This window comes from Desmodus rotundus, chromosome 12 (genome assembly GCF_022682495.2).
Source record: "Desmodus rotundus isolate HL8 chromosome 12, HLdesRot8A.1, whole genome shotgun sequence".
Taxonomy (NCBI): domain Eukaryota; kingdom Metazoa; phylum Chordata; class Mammalia; order Chiroptera; family Phyllostomidae; genus Desmodus; species Desmodus rotundus.
In genome coordinates, this window is record NC_071398.1 from 20,018,856 (window position 1) to 20,041,677 (window position 22,822).

The window sequence follows — 22,822 nt, forward strand, 5'->3', positions numbered from 1 at the left end:
TCAACACTCCTGAAAATAAGTATTAAATGTTCTTTAAATCCTCATGTGAGAATGTTTATTGATTTTAGAGAGGGGGAGGGAAGAAGAGAGGCAAGAAGGGGGGAGAGGGAGGAGGGGGAGGAGGGGGAAGGGGAGGAAGAGGGGAAGAGAGGTGGGAAGAAAGAAACATTAATCAGTTGCCTCCTGTCTGCACCCCAACCAGGAATCAAACCTGCGACCTAGGTATGTGCCCTGACCAGGAATCAAACCCACAACATTTTGGTGCACAGGATGATGTTCCAATTAAGTGAGCCACCCGGCCAGGGCTTAAATCTTGTTTTAATTTGAATTAACCCTCCAGGGAGTGTTTTTTCAAACATTTCCAGTCTAAAATGAATCTGTAAATTCAGTGGAACATGTAAGAACACACAGTCCTTCTTGGACTATACCATTAATGCACACTTCCGAGTACCTCATATTCTCTTACTTTGTCATGGATTTTCACTATTTCTGACCTCGCGGTGAATAAATTTACAGAATGAAGTCAACAGATAGTAAAGACACCTTTGCAGTATCCTGAAACACCTGCGTGAACAGGAAACCATGAAAAAAGCTAATCTGGCCCTGATTAGTGTGGCTTAGTTGGATGGGTGTTGCCCCACAAAGTGGAAGTTGACCAGTTCAATTCCTAGTCAGGGTATGTATGAGAGGTAACCAACCGATGTTTCTCTTTCTCCCTCCCTTCCATTCTCTTTAAAAATAAATAAAAAAAATCTTTAAAAAAAGAAAAGAGGTCATTTGGTGGCTGTGGACAGTGTTCACCCACTAGTGAGTCCTGAGTTCTCCAAAAAAGGGAGAAGAGAAGTAAATGGAGTCCAATAATAAATATGAAAGCTGAGGCTCTAGACTGTTCACCTGGAAGGAAGGTGGCCTGAGGAGAAGGCTGTGAAACCACCAGGCAGCTCAGAGAATCACAGTGTGACATAATTCGGCAGTTTCCACTCTGAGACACTGTGAAGGTCTTCTGGAAACAGTACTTGCGCGGGCGTGAGCTGCTTTTGGATGGTGCTTGGGAGCCCCTGGGATGCCGTAATAGCTGATCCCGATGTTGCAGAATAAGTTTTTGCAAGTCCTAAAATGACAAAGATTTTGTACATGTAAGCTTTTTCATTTGTTATTCCCCTCCCGCAAAATTTCTTGATCTAATACAAGGAGGTTTCTCATCCATTATACAAAAATGTTGACATGCACCCTAGAGAATTGCTGCCATTTTCACAGTATTGGCAATAAGCAAATGAAATAAAGAGAGCACAGAATCATAAACAGTAGGGTTGAAAGTCATTTTTATTTAAAACTGTCATTTTACTGGTAAATTCAGAAAGGTGAAATGACCTGTTTTGAATTATCTGGTTTAATTAAAAAAAAATTCAGACTGCACTAGAATTCATCAAGAAGCATATATACTTTGGACAAATGCCCTAATCAGAAATAAAGAGTTGGTCATGTGTACTTGCTGAAAAATTTGATAAATCCTATTTGTATCTGAGATGAGCCTTAGTAATATTCAGGTTCCTTTTCAATTCCTATCCCAAAAGTTCTTTGGATTAGAAAAGGCAAACTCACCTGGACACGATTATGAAGCTTGGTGCATTCCTCAGTGAGGACTTGGAGTTGGAGCCGGCACTGTGCTGTTTCTAACTCGGCCTGCTGCCTTAGCATCTGCTCCTGTAGTAAGACACTGGAGGGGGAAACCCGCAATAGGTAGACATTAGAAGACTACAGAACACTTCCCATCAAGGGGGCATAGTAAGTTCATGCTATGATATACACACTTTGCTGTAAACAGATCATGACAGTAAGTAAAATATAACAAGAGAAAAATCTCTCAAGACCAGAAACAATACAAAAATGTAGCATGCAGGGCTGAACTCATGAGCCTACTAGGCTTTGGTATTAAAGCAGACAATGAGTTTGGTTCCTTAAGCAATAAGGATTAAAACTGCAAAACGAGGGATCAGAGCCACGTGGCTGTGTGAGGTAAGGCCAAATTATAAAAGAGTAAAAAGACATGTTAAAAGAGTAAGGTTATCTCTTGGATTGACAGAAAATAACAAGCTACCAGGCTTTCATCAGACACTCAAATAATGCTACAAAAGAGGCTGAAGTTAAAACGAGAGGAAGCTTGTACCAGGAAAATGCTAACAAAAGAAAGACCAATTAGAATTAAAAAGCATGAATGAGCATAAAGAGAAACAATGCAGAATGAAAGGGCACATCCACCAGGACTTAAAATCACAAGTGTGCATGTACCTAAAGACAATCTGAATATACGAAATGCAAAAAAAAGAAATAAAAAAGATTTCTACTTCAATGAGACAGGATAGAAAAAGAGATGAAATCTGCAAAGGACGGACTAAAGTTGCCCTATTTATCCCATGAAAAATTCAGGAGAATCTACCAACTATTAAGAGTTCAGCAGGTGCTAGAATCAAGATTAAGAAAATTAGATCAATCACATTCCCCATGTACCATGTAACTGATTAGTAAATTAAAGCACTTTTGTAAAAGACACAAGAAAACCATAATTGGAAGGATATTATATAATGTTCATGTCTGGAAAGACTCAGAATCATGAAGATGGCATTTCTCAAGTTATTCTAAAAACTTAATGCAATTTCAAAAAACATCTCAAAGGGTTTTTCATGGAACTTAGCAAACTAATTTTAAAATTAGTATGGAGGAGCAATGTACCAAGAACCACAAAGTCAATTTTAAGGAACAAGTTAAGAGAACATATTTAAAGCTACAGTAAATTATAACTTGTAGTGGAGTAGAAATAAACAACCAGACCATGGAACAAAAGAGTAGTCCATTCATACATAGAAACTTAATTTAGGATAGAGGTAGCAATGAAAATTTATACAGAGAGCATACTATTTAATAAGTATGCTGTCACAAGTGGTTATCCAATACCCAGATTTTAGATAGACTAAAAACCTGTATTAAAAAGTAAAACTTTTAAAGACCTTGAGAAGAAGATAGTATGTTTTTATGACCTTGAAGCAGTGGAGACCAAAAAGCACACAAAAAAGAGACTGATAAAAGATGTGTGTTAAAATAAAAAACTCGTGTTCAATAAAAGATTCCATAAACAAGTTAAGAGACAGGCCACACATTAGGGGAGGATTATCTGTAATGTACACAACTAACAAAAAATTAGTATAAGTAAAACATGAAAAACTGTAAGTCAGTAAGAAATGATGTTTTGCTCTACAGAAATGAGTAAAGAATATGAACACTCACAAAAGAGTGTGTCCAACCTCATTAGCAACAGAGGAACTGTGGGTTAGGTAAACACTACCTCATCCCACAACACTGGCAAACCTAAGTTTGATAATTTAATGTAGGCAAGGGTACAAAAAATGAAAAAATATTGCTGGTGGAAGTATAGACTAGAAACAGCTTCTTAGAAAAGCAATTTGACACTATCTAGGAAAGTTGAAATTACATGTAACCCACAATAAAGCAATTCCATTTCTAGACCTCAAGAAACTCACCAATCTCTCTGGAGCGTGGCTTTTACTAAAAAAGACTGGAAACCACCTTAACTGTCCACCACCACAAAATACGTAAGCAAATTCTAATCAGAGAACTAAAATACTATGCAAAAATTGAAATAAATAGTTACATGTATCAACTAGGATGCGTCCAAACCTAATACTAAACCCCCAGTGCCCCCGCAAAATCAAGCTACAGAAGGAAAATTATAATCCAGTAACATCTGCATAAAATATAAAACATCTTAAATTGTACTATATATAGATCCTCTGGGTAAAGAGATGGAATTAAGGAGAACTTAGTTCATAAGCACTATTGTATCTATAATACAACTGCCATTTTAAAATGCTACAAATAAGTGTTTGTTGGAGCAAATAAGAAAAAACAAAGAAAATTAAAACTAACTGTAATTCCACTCCTCGATGACTACTATTTTTTTTCTAATCCACAAATATATAATCACACTAATGTGCTTTCACATGACAACATATTATATGCACTTCAAAAACAGTTTTAATGAGCCCTGGCTGGTGTGACTCAGTGGATTGAGCACTGGCCTGTCAACCCAAGGGTTGTGGATTTGATTCCCAGTCAGGGCACATGCCTGGGTTGCAGGCCAGGTCCCCAGTAGGGGGTGCGTGAGAGGCAACCACACATTGATGTTTCTCTCCCTCCCTTTTCTGTCTAAAAATAAATTTAAAAAATCTTTAAAATGAGCTTGAAGACCTTAAAAAGAAAAGGCAGTTTTAATGAAATGTATAGTATTCTGTCACAGTTTACTCAACCAATTAATTCTTCTGGCTTAGTTTAACAATGCTAAATAAAAAGTTTAAGTAATCTCTCCACATATCCTTAATTGTTTCTTTAGAATAAATGCCTGAAGTAGAACTACTTTAAAAATCTTGTTTTCATTCGTTTTTCTTTTTCTTTTAAATGTTACTTCATGTCTTTTATTGACCCATATACAATGACTTGTCTACTGGGTCGTTGAAGCAGTAGGTCAGACCACATTTCCCACAATAATGTCTGGCAAAGTGACTGGCCATAAAACTCCAGCACCACACTCATCTGAAGGGCACTCCCAACGAAGGCGACTGATTTGGCCATTCTCATCCGCTTTGTAGTATTTCAGGACAGCCAGCTTAACCTTCTTTCCCTTATGCGTATTCTTCTTGGGAGTTGTGTAAGACTTCTTCCTTTTCTTAGCACCACCACGAAGTCTCAACACAAGATGAAGAGTGAACTCCTTTTGAATATTGTAGTCAGACAAAGTACGCCCATCTTCCGGTTGCTTGCCAGCAAAGATCAGTCTTTGCTGTTCAAGAGGAATTCCTTCCTTATCCTGCGTCTTGGCCTTCGCATTTTCTATTGTATCCAAGGGTTCAACCTCAAGCGTAATGGTCTTCCCCATAAGGGTTTTCATGAAAATCTGCATGTTGGAGGCGACTCCACCACAGATGGCGGATCAGAAAGGGAGAGCCTCATTCATTTTTATTAAATGTCTATACAGCTCACATTTCTCTATCTTCACTGTCGACACTATTACAGATGTCTCCATCTCTCCCCGCTCAACTTCCTTCTCTGCCAGCCCCCACTCCCCCTTCCCTCTGACCATCACCACACGTTGTCTGTGTCCACAGGTTATACATATATATTCTTTGGCTAATCCCTTTACCTTTTTTCATCCAGTCTCCTGCTGACAGTCTGTTTTATGCATCTATGCCGCTGTTTCTATTTTGTTCTTGTTTAGTTTGTTCATTAGATTCCCTATATAATCGTACGGTACTTGTCTTTCTGACTGGCTTACTTCACTTAGCATAACAATCTTCAGGTCCACCCATGCTGAGGCAAAAGGTAAGACCTCCTTTTTCCCAGTCATGTAGCATTCCATTGTGTAAATGTACCATAGGTTTGCCCCGGCGGGTGGCTCAGTTGGTTGGAGCACTTGTCCCACAGACCATAAGGTTGTGGGTTTGATTCCTGATTGGGGCACATAGCCAGGTTGCAGGTTTGATCCCTGGTCAGGATGCATACAAGAAGGCAACCAATTAATGTTTCTCTCCCCTTTCTCTCTAAAAAGCAACGAAAAAATGTCCCCAGGTAAGGATAAAAAAAATAAAATTAAAAAAAAAATAAATGTACTACAGCTTTAAAGAATTATGTTCTTAAAGATTTTATTTATTTTTAGAGAGGAGAAGGGAGAGAGAAAGACAGGGAGAGAAACATCGATTAGTTGCCTCTCGCACAAACCCAACAGGAGACAGGCCCACAACCCAGGCGTGTCCCCACGGGAAATCAAACCAGTGACCTTTCACTCTGCAGGATGACACTCAACCAACTGAGCCAGGATGGTCAGGGACAGAATTACTTTAAAAGGCTGTTGAAGCACAGAGCCAAGAGCTTCTCGAAATGGTTGTGCCTGTGTACTTTCATTCATGAGTCTTCTGTATAGAGTGCTGTTATAGGAGGGTTTAGGAATACCACAAGCAAAAATGGCAACATTTAAGTAATACGCTAGATCCTTTTAAAAAATAGATTATTAAGCCTAGTCTAGCAAAGAGGAGACTAGGACTTGGAGAATGTTTCAGAGGGCCATGATTTGGCTACAAAGATTGTACACCAGGAATCTCAAATTCAGTGTTCATAGTATTTAACAGAAGAGACAAGCAGTAAATGTAATCCCTAGGTTAGAATCTGAACAGGTTACAAAAAACCCGGGGTATCTCTCTGCCATAATCCCAGGTATAAGGTATTACAGCAGCGCCATAGGTTTCTCTATGGCTTTTGATTTTAGGAGAGCTTAACACACCATGGTCTTGATCTCCCCAGGTCATATTTACCAAAGGCATAAGTCCTTTAAAAAAAAAAATTATTTTAGGGAGAGAAAGAGAAACTCAATTTGTTGTCCCAATTACTTTTGCATTCATTGGTCGATTCTTATGTATATCCTGACCGGGGAATGAACCCGCAATCTTGGCTTATCAGGACAAAGCTTCCCAGCCAGGGCCCTCATGAGAGTTTTGAGAGGGCACCTGTGACAAAAGGTAAGGAACCGTGACCCTTCATACGACTGATTTTGATCCCAAGGGGATGTACCATTCCCAGAAGTACTGCAATACCTGGTCAATGCAGGGAGTGGACAGAGCAAGCTCCTATTCCAACCTCATGCTCCAAAAATGCACTTAATATCCTCAGAGAGAGGACATATCAGATGTTAAACTGATAAGAACAGATACAACACTTGATCTTAGCCAAAAGGTCAAGAAGCAATAAAGGCTTGAATCTTGAGGATTTTTAATCCTCACCCAAAGATATGTTTATTGATTTTAGAGAGAGAGGAAGGGAGCGGGAGAGAGGGAGAAAAGGAGCGGGAGAGGGAAGAGAAGAAGAGAGAGAGGGTGGGGGAACACTGATGTGAGAAAGAAACATAGATTGGTTGACCCCCCCCCCCCCCCCGGACGCACCCTGACTGGGGATCCAACCTGCAACCTAAGTATGTGCCCTGACCTGGGATCAAACCCACAACCTTTTGGTGTGTGGGACGACACTACAAACAACTGAACCACCCAGCCAGGGCAAAGGCTTAAGTCTTAAGGTTGATTCCAACTTCATGGGAATGTCTAAGTGCTCCTGCAGAAGAAACAGCTGTTCCATTCCATCAGAACCCACCTGTTCCAATCAGCACACAACACTCAGGCTCTGAAAGCAGAGGCTTACAAGAGGCACTAGGCACACAGAAGTAACAAGAGTCTTCCTCCCGTTGCCCTATTTTCATGTCTCTCTGCAACACTGGTCAGTACTCTGTATATTACAGCAATAGAAACTTTAAAATGGCAAACTTAAATTGAAAACCAATGTACTGACTTATGTAATTGAGAAACTCATGGAGTTTAACTTCAGGCACAATCACAATTACTTGTTACCTCAGATCCTCATTTTTAATGCTGTATGGAGAGCAAACAACGCAGACCTCTTTCAGAAGATGATCAGATATGTATTACACATCACAATATGAGACAAGATTGCCAACAATCCCCAGCCACAGCCCAAGTAAACCAGAACCACTAAGAGTGACTCAAGGAACTAAAAAGGAACAACCCAGCCAGGCAGACTCTTTCTACCTACCTTTTTATGCGCTCATGTTCACTAGTGTCCAGAGCTCTCACGGTTCGGGCATAAAGGACAACAATGTCACTGTGCCTCGCTTTCTTGTTGCACTAAAGAGCCCAACAGGATACAATTAGTAGGGTTCCAGGAATCCTCCTGACTTAACATGATTGTGTACATGCACAGACCCTACCTGCAGTCCTTACCTGGGGACATTTTCGTGTCTGTCCTTTGAGCCACTTAGAAATGCACTTAAACCCAAAGAGGTGCCCACAGCGTAATGCGGAAAGGCGGTGATCCCCAGCATTGGTCCACTGTTCTAAACATATCGTGCAAGTGTCCCCATCTTCTTCCTCACCTGTAGAAGCTGAAGGCAGAAGAGAGCTGGACTTCTGGGGAGACTGCTGGGTGGAAACCGGGACACATTCAAATGATAGAAAATGAAAAATCAGTCTTGAAGAGGACACACAACAAAACCAAAATTAACAAAACCACACAAAAATAACATAAACCCAATGGAAAACACTGTAGGAAAACTACACCACCTATGAATCACCTGTCGTTCTTTCTAGAATGCAATCTAGTCAAATGTAATACAAGCCACAAAAATATTACTACCCCTTGGTCTTACAGAATTGAATTTTTTCATTCAAATAAAGAAAAATGTATCTGTATAAAAAGCACATATATATACACATACACACTACACACACACACACATAAAACAAACACAAACTAGCAGTTACCTAGAAAACCAGTAACAGGGAACAGTAGGTTTGTTATTCACCCAAAATTAGGTTCAAAATCAACTAAAGTAGCTATAAAATACTTGGCTCATGTGAATCAAAGAAAAATACCAGAAAAACAAAGAATATAACTAGCTTACAAATGGTCAATAATTGTTCAATTGTTATATTAAAGGAGTATAAGATAAAGACACCATTTTTTCATCTATTAGATGGTATAAATTGATAGTCTGATGACAGCAAGCATGGTTGAGGGTGAGGGAGAAATGGGCATGCTTACACACTCAATGCTGCTCTAAGTAGAGAGTGGCACAAATTTTCCGGAGGGCAATTTGGCATTACCTACCAAAACTAAAATACATATCTTTCCTTTGACCCAGCAATCTCTCTGCTAGGATTGCTTCCTTCTATATATCATAAATATAGGCACAAAATTTGCCAATACATTTCTACAAGGGCGCTCAATGCAGCATTTGTACTAGGAAAAAATGAAAGGGAATGACCATAGTGTACACAAGGGAAAAGTTAACTAAAATTTTATTTATGTGATGATACACTATTATTAAGCTATTAATAAAAATGAGATTCACCTTTATGTACTGATAATAGCAAGCTCTCTAAAATGTAGTAAGTCAGGTGGAAAAGGAACAAAAAACAAGGTATATTATAATCTCATTTGTGGAAATTTAAAAATAGAACATTTATATACATAATTTTGCACACACAAAATTATTCTAGAGGGAAGAAATAAAAACAGGGAGACCACATAGAAACATGCGAAAAGTAGATTAATGATATTTTGGGATTGGCAGAGTCCACAGTTAATGTAAGTAACTCTCACATTAAGGATAACAATGTATGTTTTTTAAAAATAAATATTGTTTATCACATAGTAATCACATTCTGCCAGCCAGTCCACAAACTACATTAATATCTACTATTTTAATTGCTACTTAACCTTGTTAGTTAAGCAGGACAAGTTATCCTCACATTTCCACTGTCTACTCCCCAACTTTTTTAAACCTAAGAGAAAGAAGTCATGCAAATGACTAACTTGGATAGGATCCACTCCTAGACCTCCTGCTTTCAAAGCCTATAGGTTTTCCATTGTAGCCTGTAGCCTCCTTTTTAAAATGAAAATCCAAACCTTTTATTTAAAAGGATGTTGATATTACCTCCTTGGGGAGGGTCTCTCTTCCACCAATACATACAACTTCTTGTTCTGCTGAAATATCACCTGCTGGTTCTGCCAAGTCGTTTCCAGAAACGACAGGAAAGGTAATAACAAAAGAAAATGTAAGTCATAAGGAATCACAGGCTAGCGGGAGAGCCTGACTCACTCACCGTTTCTAATTGTAGTGTTACTGTAAAAGAGATGACAATTTCCCAAGTAGCATCAGTGACTTTATCTTTTTCAATGATTTTAGGTATTTTCAAACATACGTAAAAGTACAACAGCATAACTAACACATGGGCACCCATCACCCCATTTCAAAAATAGTATCTTGCCAGTCTTACTCTATTCTAAGCCCCATTTCCATTATTTTTCTTTTTTTCTAAAGATTTTATTTATTTTTAGAGAGAGGGGAAGGGAGGGAGAAAGAGAGGGAGAGAAACATTAATGTGTGGTTGCCTCTCCTACACCCCCCAACTGGGGACCTGGCCTGAATCCCAAGCATGTGCTCTGACTGGGAATTGAACCAGCAACACTTTGTTTCACAGGCCAGAGCTCAATCCACTGAGCCACACTAGCCAGGGCTGAATGCTTAATTCTTTATTTACAAGCTTTGAGAGTAATGACTTAGGGCTCTAATTTATAATGATTGATGAATGAGGTTTTAAAAAAATTTTTCATAAATTTGATGTATTTCAACCTATTTCAATTCATAATTCAAGTGCACATTATTTTTTTTGATGCTGAAATTGTCCCATCTTAAGTCACTAGGAGCCTTTTCTAGGTTGCTCCTGTGCCTACTGATATAGTCCTGAAGACTCATGGTTTCCTTGCTTCCTAGCCTAATAAAATGCCCTAAGCCCATCATTTAGCTTTCCTACCCAAGACCTAGAAAGCCATTTCTCAAAAAAGCCCTGGTTCCATTTAGTAGGAAAAGCCCACAATCTGGGGTATCAGAGGGTTTTAAATGTAAGCAGGACATATGCTTTTGGGGGTCTCTGCCTACCTACTGCTAAATAAAAGTTCCGCTTGCACAATATGTAACATTATACTAAGACCTAAAAAACAGACGACTAGATGGGGTGATGAATTTAGAGCTTTATGTAAAACAAACAAAAAAACACAACCTACTTCTTTCTCAGATGTCTAAGAAAATGAAAGGGAACATAAAATGTCATTACAAAGTAAATGATTCACTGGGTCACAAATCACATTGAATTGAAAGTCAGATCAAATTCCCTCTGTCTATATAATCATGGCCAGTGAAAGCTGCACTGTAAAGCAGGAATCTGTAACATGGTCAGGGGGAAGGGAGGTGTCAAAACACATATTTAGAGTTCCTAGCCTTTTAGAGTCTAAGTTTTCTAGATGGTAGCCTTGTGAACCTGCAGATGGATAAAACACTCACCTTCTAAAATGACAGCACCAGGCTCCTCTGCAGGGACAACAGCCTCTTCGTACTCTATGGAGCTGTCACTGTCAGAATCAGCACTACTTGATATCTGTAAGTCTTCAGAGACAGGATTGCTAGCCCCTGAATCATGAGAGGTGGTTGGCAAAGGAGGCTGGCTCCTGCTCACTTGAAAGTAAGCATCCAGTGGTGCTCTGGACCTATTTATGGAGAAAGACAACAGAATTACAGTACAATTACAGTACCACCATCACAAAAATAACCCACAGTAATTTGAAGGTAAATCCTAGTCATTTCAACCCATCTCCAGGCCATTAAATGTTACCTTTGAACACTGAAGCAGAAACAGATTTAGTGAGATGCTGGATGGTCTATACACTCTCTTTTCTACTCAATTACATTAACACACACTAGAGCTTGACCCTATGTTAAAAGCTATTTCTACTTTACTGGCCTTTGGCTATGTGTCAATTTCTTTGAAAGGACACAACTCAGCAATTTGTCTGTTAGTATTAGTGGACGGGAAAGAAGGAGTGGGCAAGAAGAAAAAGGGCCCTATAGGTCAAATATGGTCTCATGGGATTCTGCGGCTGCAGCTAGGCAGATCAAGGTCTTTTGGGATGCAGTATAAAGTCGGCTTCAGTCCTTGTTTCACCTCTTATTTCACTTTAAGAAAAAAAAAAATCCTCACCCAAGGATATGTTTATGATTTGAGAGAGAGAGAGGAAGGGAGAGAGAGAGAAACACTGATGCAAGAGGAAAACATCGATATGCCCCGCCAGTAACTGAAACTGCAACCCTTTGGGAGTATGGGACAACACTCCAACCAACTGAGCCTCCTGGCCAGAGCCACCTCTTGATTTAACACTCTAATTCCTTCCGGCTAATGAGTTTTTATCATGACCACCATGATACCTCAGTTTCCCTCATATGCAAGGTAACAAACCATACTCCACATATAGCCTAGAATTAATGACATTCTATATTAAAAACCAAAAATAGTGTTCTGAATTTTAGAACATACTATAAGCTAATAATCACAAAGTATTACTACCGAAAGATGACATACTTTAAGTTTCAGTAACTGTTTTCAACATTAAGATATATCATTACCCAGAAACATTGTTGGAGATTGCTCACATTAAAAAAATTTTGATTTCTCACACCAAAAATTTATGGCAAACTAGGACTTTCTATTAAAAATGGATGATTAAATGGAATAAAATTAACATTATTTGGCATCCAATAGATAAGATTTGTCCTTGTTAAAAAAAACAAAACGTGGCCCTGGCTGGTGTGGCTTGGTTGGTTGGAGTGTGTGGAGCCGTGCGTGAACTGAAAGGTTGCAGGTTCAAACCCGGTCGGGGTGTGGCAAGATGCAACTGATCATGTTTCTCTCACATCCATGTTTCTCCCCTCCCCCCCTTCTCTAAAAGCAATGAAGAAAACAAAGTCCTTGAGTGAGGATAAAAAAATGTACATAAAAATTATTATAGCAATTTTGAGTCCTTTCTGATTCACAATTTAAGTGTATAATTCAGTGATTTTTAGCATAACCACAAAGTTAGGCAACTATCACCACTATCTTATTCCAAAACATTTTTAATTTTATTATTATTTTTTATCTTCACCAGAAGACATGCTTAATAATTTTTTAAGAGAGGGAAAGCGAGGAAGAGAGAGAAACCTCAATGCAAGAGAAACATAGATCAGTTGCCTTTCATATGCGCCCAACCAGGAAAGAATCTGCAACCTTTCAGTTTGTAGGATGATGCCCCAACCAACTAAGCCACACGGGCCAGTGCACAAAACACTTTCACCATACTTAAAATGAACTCTACCCATAAGCAGCCACTCCCTCTTTTCCCCCTCCCCCTCAGCCTCTGGTGCCACTAATTTACTTCATTTCTATGGATGTGCCTGTTCTGGACATTCCATGAATGGGATCATATAATATGTAGCCTCTTGACTCTGGCTTTTGCCACAACTTGATGATAAATACAAGGATTATGTTATGTGCAAATAGCTCTAGTTTTATTTCTTCCTTTCTAATCCAAATGCTCCCCCCCCCCCCCGCCAAATGCCTAATTGGCCTGGCTGGAACCTCCAGTACAATGGTGAATAGAAGTGAAAAAGCAGACATCCTTGTCCTATTTCTAAATTAAGGGTAAAGCTTTCAGTCTTTATCCATTTAGTAGATTTGCTGTGAGATTTTCATTGCTGCCCTTTATCAGGGTGAGCAAGTTCTCTTCCACTCCTAGTTTGTTAAGTGTTTTGTATTTTAAGATAAGGTTTTGTCAAGTGGTTTTTCTGTCATTTCTCCCTCTTCACTGTATATCTTCGTGATTTTTTTTTAAAAGAAAAGATTTTATTTATTTTTAGAGAGAGGGGAAGTAGAAAGACAGGGAGAGAAACATCAATGTGCCACATAAACATGGATCAGTTGCCTCTAGCAAGCAAGCCCCCAGCTGGGGACCTGGCAGGCATGTGCCCTGACCAGGAATCAAACCTGGGACCTCTCAGTTTACAGGACAACACTCAACCCACTAAGCCACACCAGTGAGGGCTTGCTGATTGCTTTTTACATGTCGAATCAATTTCACTTCCCTGGAACAAATTCTATTTGGTTATGGTATATAACCCTTTTTATATGTTGCTGGATTCGATTTGCTAGCATTTTGTTGAGTGTTCTTGCATCTGTATTCACAAAGGGTAGTGGTCTATAGTTTTTTTGTGATGTCTTTGTATGGTTTTGGTATCAGAGTAATACTGGCTTCAGATAACCAGATGGAAAGTGTTCCTGCCTCTTCCACTTGTTAGAAGTTTATGAAGTATTGCTGTAATTTATTTTGTCTTTAAATGTTTGGTATAATTAACCAGAGAAATTCTGGGCTCTTTTTTGTGGAATTTTCTTATTTTAATTACAAGTTCATTTGTTACTGGTTTATTCAGATTTTCCTTTTCTTGAGAGTACTGATAACTTATGTCTTTTTAGAAACCTGTCAGTTTCACCTGGGTTATCTAATTTCTTGGTATAAAAATGTTCACAGTAGTCCCTTATAATACTGTTTTCTTCTGTAAGGCTGATAGCAATGTTCCCTCTTTCACTCCTGATTTTAATATTTTTGAGTCTTCTATTTCTTGGTCTAGCTAGAAATAAAAAATTAAGTGACTGACTTTTTAAAAAATTACTTAACATTGCTTTTACATAGCAAAATAGGCATTTCCGAGGTCAGGTCAGGACACAGGAAAGGGCAACTACGAAGAGCAACTGGAGGCAGTGCTAGAGGTTTCTCTTTGGGAGCGAGACCTGAAACCCAAGAAATCCACCTCATTCCTTGCATTATTTTGATGATAATGTCCCTCATTATTTCTGAATTAAATAATACTATGATAAGCTCTTGCCCCTGCTTAACCTCTGCAGTCCTAAATTCCACAAGCTCCACAAGAACAGGTATCCTGATCTGTTCTATTCACCGATGTATCTCCGAGGCAAAGTGCAGTCCCTCATATGGTGGGATGTTATAAATATTCAAGGTAAGAACTGTTCATCTTGACCCAGGCTCCCAACATCTCACCCAGGGATAGTCTGTCAGGAGAATAAATGCCTAACACCATAATGAGAAATTCATGTCAATAAATTCAGAAGGTATTAGCAATCAGTCCTGTAACAGAACATATTTTTTATGTAAATATACTGAGGAATTTGCTTACAATATTTAGGGGAAAAAAGTTTCAGTACATATTTATATGGCTCCAGAATCTATGTTCTTTACACAATCTCTGTCCATTTAGGTTTACTGCACTTTATGGAAACAAACATGAGAGTCAGTCAAACTGCTTGACTAACATCTTTCTACATCTAAATTCTGTAACCAGAGCAGATTCTACATACATCGAGCAAGTTCCCGATTAGTGTTTGCCTTCTGTGTGAAAATATCTCCTGGGAGAATCATGCCACCCATGCCAAAAATATAATTTGGTTTCTGTAGCAAATCTATTTTTCTCTGTAAATTGACATCAGGTTTATAAGTGCCACTCTCCTGTGAGTTAACACAATTAAGTGTCCCCCACTAAAAGCAATCAAATCCCCCTGAGTGTATGAACAACCAAGGCTGAGGAATACAGTGAGAGGTCTCTTGGTACCACAGCCAGTTCCTAGGGACACCAAACCCATGGTCCACTTAGTCCAACAGAGCCCCTAAATTGCACTTCAAGGTACTTACCTATCACACAAATGTGTAAAATCTTATTTTGCCTTCATAATCCAAGGGAATGACCTTAAAATAACAGAGTAACATGCACTTGCCACTCCTGTCAACACAGAACCAGACACCCATCATTCCTGATGGGTCACATCCAGAAGTGACCGAGCACTAGAGAGAGTAGAGCCACGGTAACAGTAAGCCCTGTTACTGTAATCATCAGGAGTCACAGAAAAGGGCCCTGGCTGGTGTAGCTCAATGGATTGAGTGCCTTTGAACCCAGAGGTCACTGGTTCAATTCCAAGTCAAGGCACATGCCTGGGTTGCGGGTCAGGTCCCCAGTAGGGGGCATTCGAGAGGCAACCAATCGATATCTCTCTCACACATTGATGTTTTTTCCCCCCCTTTCTCCCTCCTTTCCCTCTCTCTAAAAATAAATAAATAAAATCTTAAAAAAATAAAAGGATACTGAATTCTGTAACTGAAGGCACAATCCCAACTCCAGAGTTACCCCCATCAAATCATGAATTATCCCAAAGGCTTCCTCATTTGTAAAACAGGCAAACAGATGGCCTAGCTACTTGTCTTTTTAGTGTCAACTCACCATCCTCACAGTGTTAAGAAAACAAATGGATCTGCTCAAATCTCCTTCCATCTGCCTGTGTTAAAGCAGTGATCCAGGTCCTAATGCCAGCTCTATTTCCTTGATGTGGTAACTATGAGACCCTGAACAAAACACTCGGGGTCCATTAAAATTCAACCTCTTTAAACACAAAAATATTTAAAAGGCCAAATGTGAAATACAGTATTTTAAATAATGCAAGAGGAAGTTAAAAACATACAAGACAAACAACTGTTATTCTTTATAATAACCCTGTCAAGACTTGACAGCTAAGCCCTTTAAAAGATAAGTTCAAATCAAAAACTATGGAAGAAAATCTTCAACTCTTCAACACATTTTTTTTCAGGTGAGGAGAACTGGAATGCTTCCCCACTTATAAGCTCCAAATTAAATCACATTCTGTTTTTCACAAGGATTCTCTAAATCTAGTCTGTACTCTACATGGAGTGCCATGAACAATGGATCTTGGGTGAGTGGAGTGAACTTGCAAGTTAAGAAATACTTTTTTTTGATATACAAGATGCAAATTATCTAAAAAACCAGCCTCTACAAGAGCCACTGCCAGCAAACTACCACCCAGTTTTCCAAGTATCTAAGCATACCTATGTCCTCCATTACTTTGTTATGTAAATAAGGCAAGCACTTTTATTTTCATCTGACCTGTGGGGAAATGGGGGTTCAGAAAAGTTATCTGACTTGTCACAAGTCACATGTCTATCCTCTCAGCAGCAGCAGTGGGGGTATGACCGGAGCCTAAGGTTCCTAATTCCCAATCTGATACTAATCCCACGATCTAGATATTGTATTTACCTGGTGCTGTCCGTCCTCTGAGACCCTCCGGCTCTCACTCTGCGTGAAGCTGTCCCCCTCCTCCTCCTGGGTCTCACTGGCCCCACATTGTTGTCTGAAGGTGGTCTCAGGAATTCTAGCATACCATGAAGTCTCTGTAGCCCATTAATGAAGCTGTTCATTGACTCCAATGAAGCTACTCTAACACGGTAGTTAGCACCAGATCCCTGACTATGCTCCTCTGAAGCTCCTGGATTGATGTTCTGCACATTCTCTTCTCTCAAGAGCTCCACTTCCTCTGTCAGGTCAATGGATACTTGGGGAGCAGGCTGCAGTTGGTGAGGGTCCCCTTGGGTGTTGACCACTTCAGCAGGAGCAGGCTGGAGCAGGGGTGGTCCCTCTTGGCTGCTGACCACTTCAGCCGGAGCAAGATGTTCAGCAGCATTATGATCTAACTGCCCCTGAAGATCATATTCCATTGCTTCATGAGCCATCACTGAGGAAGCAATATTTGTAAAAAGTATTAGTAAAAAATAAAACATGTAGCTAATGTAATCATATCAAGTTTTTTAGAATTTGTTTAAAATCATTCTTGGCAAAAGCTGAGATTTTAGTTACTTAATTTAAAACAGAGGTATTTTGGTAATCACCCACTTTTTTATCATAATAACCGCTTACAACCAGTTGTCCAGTTCGCCCTTTGAAAACGTGAAGTCGTTTGACCATAGTACTATCTGCTAAAGTAGAAATAAGGGGACTGAACTATTGGGATCTGAAAGTAATCTCCCAGACCTTTCAGTTCTTTGTCATGACCTGAATTTACCAAAACAAGTGCACATAATGCTACATTTAATTTTAGTAAACAATACAGCACCAAGTTACAGAGGATAAACAAAAGAACACTTGCAAAATCACTTCAATTATCAACTTAAAGTTGAAATTTCCCTAGTTTCTCCAAAAAGGCCAAACAACCTTTATTTACCTCATCCTTTTTAGACACAATAGTGAGGGAAGGCCTCTCAGAAAGAATAAAATTGAGCTGATATTAGAAGAAGCTGGCCATATAAGAGCCAAAAAGAGTTTCAGGAGGAAATCAGTACACAGACCCCTGGCGAGCACAGACCAGGTGCAGCTGAGAAACCTGGCAGACCAGTGTGATAAGTATGGTAAGGAAGAGTGGACAGTATGGAATGAGGCTGATAAGGCAGGGCATTATCAATGAAGGCTCCAGTAAGAAGTTTCTTCTGTGTTAGGAATGGACTATAGGGGTTGCAACAGTGCAATCGAGGCGCCCAGTTTACAGGTTACCGTGGAAGTGTAAATTAGTGGACAATGGTGGTAGTAGTGGAGATGGAAAGCAGTGGACAGCTTTGAGAATCCTCGGCATAGGCAAGCTTCTTAAAATCACGCGAGAGATTAAATAAGGAAGAGACACAGAAGAAAAAGCAGGCCAAGGACTAAAATTGGAGACACTAACATTAAAAGGATAAGAGGTACAGAAAGAGAACTCAAAAACAAGACTATAAAGTAGGAGGAAACCTGGGAGAATGGGGTGTCTTGAAAGAATGTTTCAAATAGAGAACAGTCATGTGTGTCATTTGCTAATGAGGGAACGAATGGCTTTTAGATTTAGCGACGTGGAAATGACAGATAACCTAGAAAAGAGCAGTTTCCCCAAAACGATGGGGTCAGAGACCAGACTGGACAGAGTAAATGGAGGGAATTCCGATAAACAGGGTGGATGAAGCACATGTATTTTCTCTCTCTAGTCATTCCTGAAAACCATCAACATGACTTCCCTCCCCTCAAAACAAAACCAAAAACAAATCATAAAGACAAAGCAAGAGAAAACAGGATGTAAGACATGTAAATCAGTGTTTTGGACCGATAACCGGTAACTAACTACGTGGTGGACCTGAAAGATGAAACTCCAGTGCCTGCAAAGAGGGGAAACTGAGTGCTCTAGAGAAGCAAGCTGATTCCCACTGAGGGGACTATAGAAACCAAGCACCAAAGAAGGCAGTGTTGAAAGATGGTGCCAAAAAAGATTGGTTGAAAGCCTGTAACAGTTAACCTGTCTCCTAGTCAAACAAAAAAGCCAGCCAAACAGACAAAAAACCTCCTCACCCTATTCTGTAGGAAAACTGGAGGCTTAAACCAGACAGGCTTAAGAGCAGCATGAGGGGCAGACTGGTGCAACCACTATGGAAAACAGTATGAAGGGTCCTCAAAAATTAAAAATGGGGACTGCCTTATGACCCAGGGATCCCACTTATGTGTATATATATCTGAAGAAACCCAAAACACTGATTCAAAAGAACATGTGCACCCCTATGTTCATCGCATTATTTACAATAGCCAAGATATAAAAGCAACCCAACTACCCATCAATAGACAAGCGGATAGAAAAGCTATGGTACATATATACAATGGAGTATTACTCAGACATGAAAAGAACAAAATCTTACCACTTGTGACAGCATGGATGGACCTAGAGGATAAGTGAAACAGGTCAGAAAAAGACAAATACTGTATGATTTCACTTATTTATGGAATCAAAAGAACAAAATAAACAAACAAACAAAACTGAAACAGTCAACAGATGCAAAGAACAAACTGATGGTTGCCAGAGGAGATGGGGTTTGGGGGAGTGAGTGAAAAAGTTGAAGTGATTAAGCACAAATTGGGCCCTGGCTGGTGTGGCTCAGTGGACTGAGTGGTGGCCTACAAACCAAAGGGTTGCCAGTTCGATTCCTAGTCAGGGCACATCCTGGGTGGGGGGACCTGGCACCAATAGGGGGTGCGCCAGAGGCAGCCACACATTGATGTTTCCCTCTCTCCCTTCCCCTCTAAAAATAAATAAAATCTTAAAAAAAAAAAGTATAAATTGGTTGTTATATAATAGTCATGGGATGTAGAGGGAATATAGTCAATAACATTGTAATAACTACGCATGGTACCAGGTGTCTACTGGAAATATCAGGGGCAGCGGGAACACACACTATGTAAAGGACAAAACTGTCTAACCACTATGCTGTACAACTGAAGCTAAAGTAATACTGAATGTGAACTGCAATTGAAAAATAACATTAAAAAAATCAGCATGAGGGGTAGCACAGCAGTGAAAACAAGGAGTTAAGTCAAGTCTACAAACTCAATAGTGTGACAAACTTCCAATCCTTCTACCCAGTTTTTCCACCTGCACAAATCCTGGACACAATACTCTGGTTTATGTACATTCTCTATGCCCCAAGGCAGGAGATTAGAGAATTGTTCCCTAGAGAAGAACAACTCAAGGAAAAAAGGTCTATTAATACTCATAGTTGTGAATTCCCCAAGAAAATGGGTAGGTGTTTGTCCATATATCTAACAGTAAAAGCCCAGTGGATGGTAAGGTTCAGCCACTCATACAGAGCTTCCAAATCAGGTTTCTGGAGGTCTCCCCTTAAAATAAACAAATAGCCAAGGACCAAATGACATCTGAGGAAAGCCTCCAAGATAAGGGAGACCAAAGCAAACAAGCAGAAGAAATTTGGAGGGAAGAAAGTAAGACAATGCAAGAACAAAAAAAATTTCAAACTTACAAGAATGCTAGGGGGGAAAAAGGACAAATCAAAAGAGTCCTTTTAAGTGAAAAAAGGTAAGCAAAATGAAAAAATTTAATAGAAGGAGAGGAAGATAAAGTGGAGGAACTCTTTCAGAAAACAGAATGAAAGGATAGCCAATTAAGACAATAAAATTAAAAGATCAAGCCAGGATATCTGATTGACTTAAGTATCAGAAAGAATGCAGAAAAGAGAAGAAGGAAGTAAAGCAAAACCTCGGGTCAAGATATAATCATAAGCTCTCTTCCAACTGATAACCTCGGCACACTAAAATTTCCTCAAAAATTATAACCAGTAGGAAAAAAAGCAGGTTGCAAACATATCCACTACAATTCCATTTTTAGAACACTGAATGCAAAATCATGCTATCTGGACTTGGAATACCAACTTCAGGAGGGGGAGGGTGTGGGGGCACAAGAAGCTTCAGCTGTGTGTGTGTGTGTATTATTTTTATTTCCTTAAAAAAATGGAAGCGCCCTGGCCAGTGTGGCTCAGTTGGTCAGAGCATCATAAACTAAAAAGTCGCAGGTTCAATTCCTGGTCAGGGCACATACCTGGGTTGTGGGTTCCCTGACTGATTGGGACCTGCACTGAGAGGCAACAAATCGTTGATGTTTCTCTCCTTCCCCTCTCTAAAATCAATGAGCATGCCCAGGGGTGAGCATTTTAAAAAAAGAAAAAAGAAAAACGTAATTACATCGAAAGGTAAAGTCCAAGATTTGTTAGATCTAGATGGTGAATGCACAGGTCTTTTAAAAATTATTCTCTGTACTTTCCAGTATAATTAAATATTAAAAAAGTTATCTTCTCTCATCATATGCCAGTTCTGATTAGACAGCAACCAATTCTGATCAGAACAGGAAAACCCAAAGCTGAATCCATCAGCTTCGTCACTTTTATCTTCCACAACTCAAGTACATAGCAGATGCTAAATGACTACTGAATTATTCACCATACACCTTAATAAAAAAAACACAAACTCCCCCCCTCAAAAAACCGAAACCTAACAACTGAGAACACAGCCCCTAACATACAGAGCTACAGACACAGGAGAGAGAGAGAACCTTTTCATCTTGGCATAGAGTTCTATGTAACAGGGCAGTTCCGGAACAAATCTTCCCAACAACGTGAGGAAATGTTGATCCCTCCAGCCCTTGGGGTAACCCCGGGGTGCCTAGAGCAGCAATTTTCAACATTTCCTATCTCATGGCACACATAAAACAATTACTAACCAAATGCAGCACACCAAAACATATATATATATATATCTATTTTTGCCAATCTGACCAAAAACTAGGTATAATTTTGATTTATTCATACTGGATAGCTATTGTTTTGGCTGTTGCCATTTTTTTATTTGACAATCTAAGGGAAAAGAGGTCAGTGCCCCTGACTAAATAATCAGGTACTACATGATTCTGTTTGTTTTTAATCCTCACCCAGGCCACTTTTCCACTCGTTTTAGAAAAAGAGGAAGGGAGAGAAACATCAATGGGTTGCTTTCCAGAGGAGCGGGAGCAGGAATGGAGCAACCTGGCTACGTGGCCTGACCGGGAATCGAACCTCGCAACTTTCCCGTTCCTGGTTAGCGCTCCAAGCAGCTGAGCCCCACCTGCCAGAACTTAGGTACTGCGTGTTTAAAATTTTCTGCCGGTTGAAAAATCACTGGCCGAGAACGAAAGGCCGTGAGCAAGTCACCCCAAGCCTTGAGCAACCTTGTCCTTGATTTTCTCTCTGTGCTATGAATTGGCGCTGCAAAGGTTAACCTCCCACTAGCCATCTTACCAGGCTCGTCACTCCGATTTCAATGTCCACAACCAGCAGGGACGCGATGGCACCCAATTGACAAAATAAGAAACGGTACCAAGGAGTCTGGCCGACCTCGGCTCAAATGCTTGCTGTCAATCCTACCTACCTGTGGAGCCTTAGATGGGTTTCCTAGCCTGTTCAAATAGTTCACCTTAAAATGGGGAGAAAAGTTTGTCCGTCGCAGTGTTGCTGTGAGGTAAAGCTGAATTAAAACTAAAAGTTAACTCCTAAGTGATGCAACTAACGGGTGCTCAAAAGGAGAGCGGTTACTTGCAAAAGAAAAGTTTGAGGATCGGCTCTAGGGTAACCACGTGACTCCAGTCAGCCACGAAATCGCCTCCCGCCGCGGCGATATGGCCTCCCAACTCTGCAACTTCCGGGATCACTCGAACTTCCTGTCTCCCCCGCCCCCCAACCCGACCTCCAGCTTCTCAGAAACCCCGAAAAAGCTCGAGTTTGGGCGCCACAGCTCTGGCGGTTAAGGCCGCCCAGAACGGCCGGACCTCACCAGGTCTCGGGGTACCACTGGGGTGTCCCTATGCCCCGCGTCCAGGGACCAAGCCCGGGAAGTTCTCCCAGAGCCAGAAGCGCAAACCTGGGGACAGGTAAGCGCCCTCCTCACCTGCGGCCGGAGAAACGCGGTCGGGTTCGCGAGCCAGCCGCAGGAAGGACCCGTTTCTTCAGCAGACCTCAGGTCCCAGGACTGGTTCCAACCGCTCGTCCCCAGCAGCTCAAGCAGCCCGCCTCAGTCGCGGCCCCGGTTTGCTCCTATTGGGCAGCAGTCCCAGCCATCGACCAATACTGTCTCTTCTTATTC

At 40.3% G+C, this 22,822-nt stretch overlaps 2 protein-coding genes and 1 non-coding gene across 4 annotated transcripts in view; all 3 read right to left on the reverse strand.

The window, feature by feature from the left end:
* Window positions 1–22,749, reverse strand: part of RFWD3 (ring finger and WD repeat domain 3) — a 31,256-nt gene extending 8,507 nt beyond the window's left edge. Inside the window, exons 1-8 of one of the 2 annotated variants that reach the window (XM_053915260.2) lie at window positions 22,601–22,749; window positions 16,613–17,087; window positions 10,973–11,175; window positions 9,566–9,636; window positions 7,851–8,045; window positions 7,663–7,754; window positions 1,603–1,717; window positions 895–1,111 (exon numbers count right to left, since the gene is read on the reverse strand). In XM_053915260.2, coding sequence (XP_053771235.1) covers window positions 895–1,111; window positions 1,603–1,717; window positions 7,663–7,754; window positions 7,851–8,045; window positions 9,566–9,636; window positions 10,973–11,175; window positions 16,613–17,085 — 1,366 coding nt within the window. In that variant the 5' untranslated portion in view covers window positions 17,086–17,087; window positions 22,601–22,749. Of the gene's footprint in view, window positions 1–894; window positions 1,112–1,602; window positions 1,718–7,662; window positions 7,755–7,850; window positions 8,049–9,565; window positions 9,637–10,972; window positions 11,176–16,612; window positions 17,088–22,600 lie in introns of both variants that reach the window. The other variant, XM_045191849.3, reaches the window with a different exon arrangement.
* Window positions 4,314–5,063, reverse strand: LOC112300751 (ubiquitin-ribosomal protein eS31 fusion protein-like). The gene has a single exon (XM_024556083.3). It carries the CDS (start codon window positions 4,970–4,972, stop codon window positions 4,538–4,540), a length of 435 nt encoding a protein of 144 aa, XP_024411851.2. The 5' UTR covers window positions 4,973–5,063; the 3' UTR covers window positions 4,314–4,537.
* On the reverse strand, window positions 6,623–6,808 carry LOC112300896 (U2 spliceosomal RNA). Its single transcript, XR_002974442.1, has one exon. It is a non-coding gene; the product is annotated as a U2 spliceosomal RNA (small nuclear RNA).
* Window positions 22,750–22,822: the final 73 nt, after the last annotated feature.

Coding starts and splice junctions, on each gene's coding strand:
- LOC112300751 (XM_024556083.3), bottom strand. CDS start 4,972: ATGCAGATTTTCATGAAAACCCTTATGGGGAAGACCATTACGCTTGAG.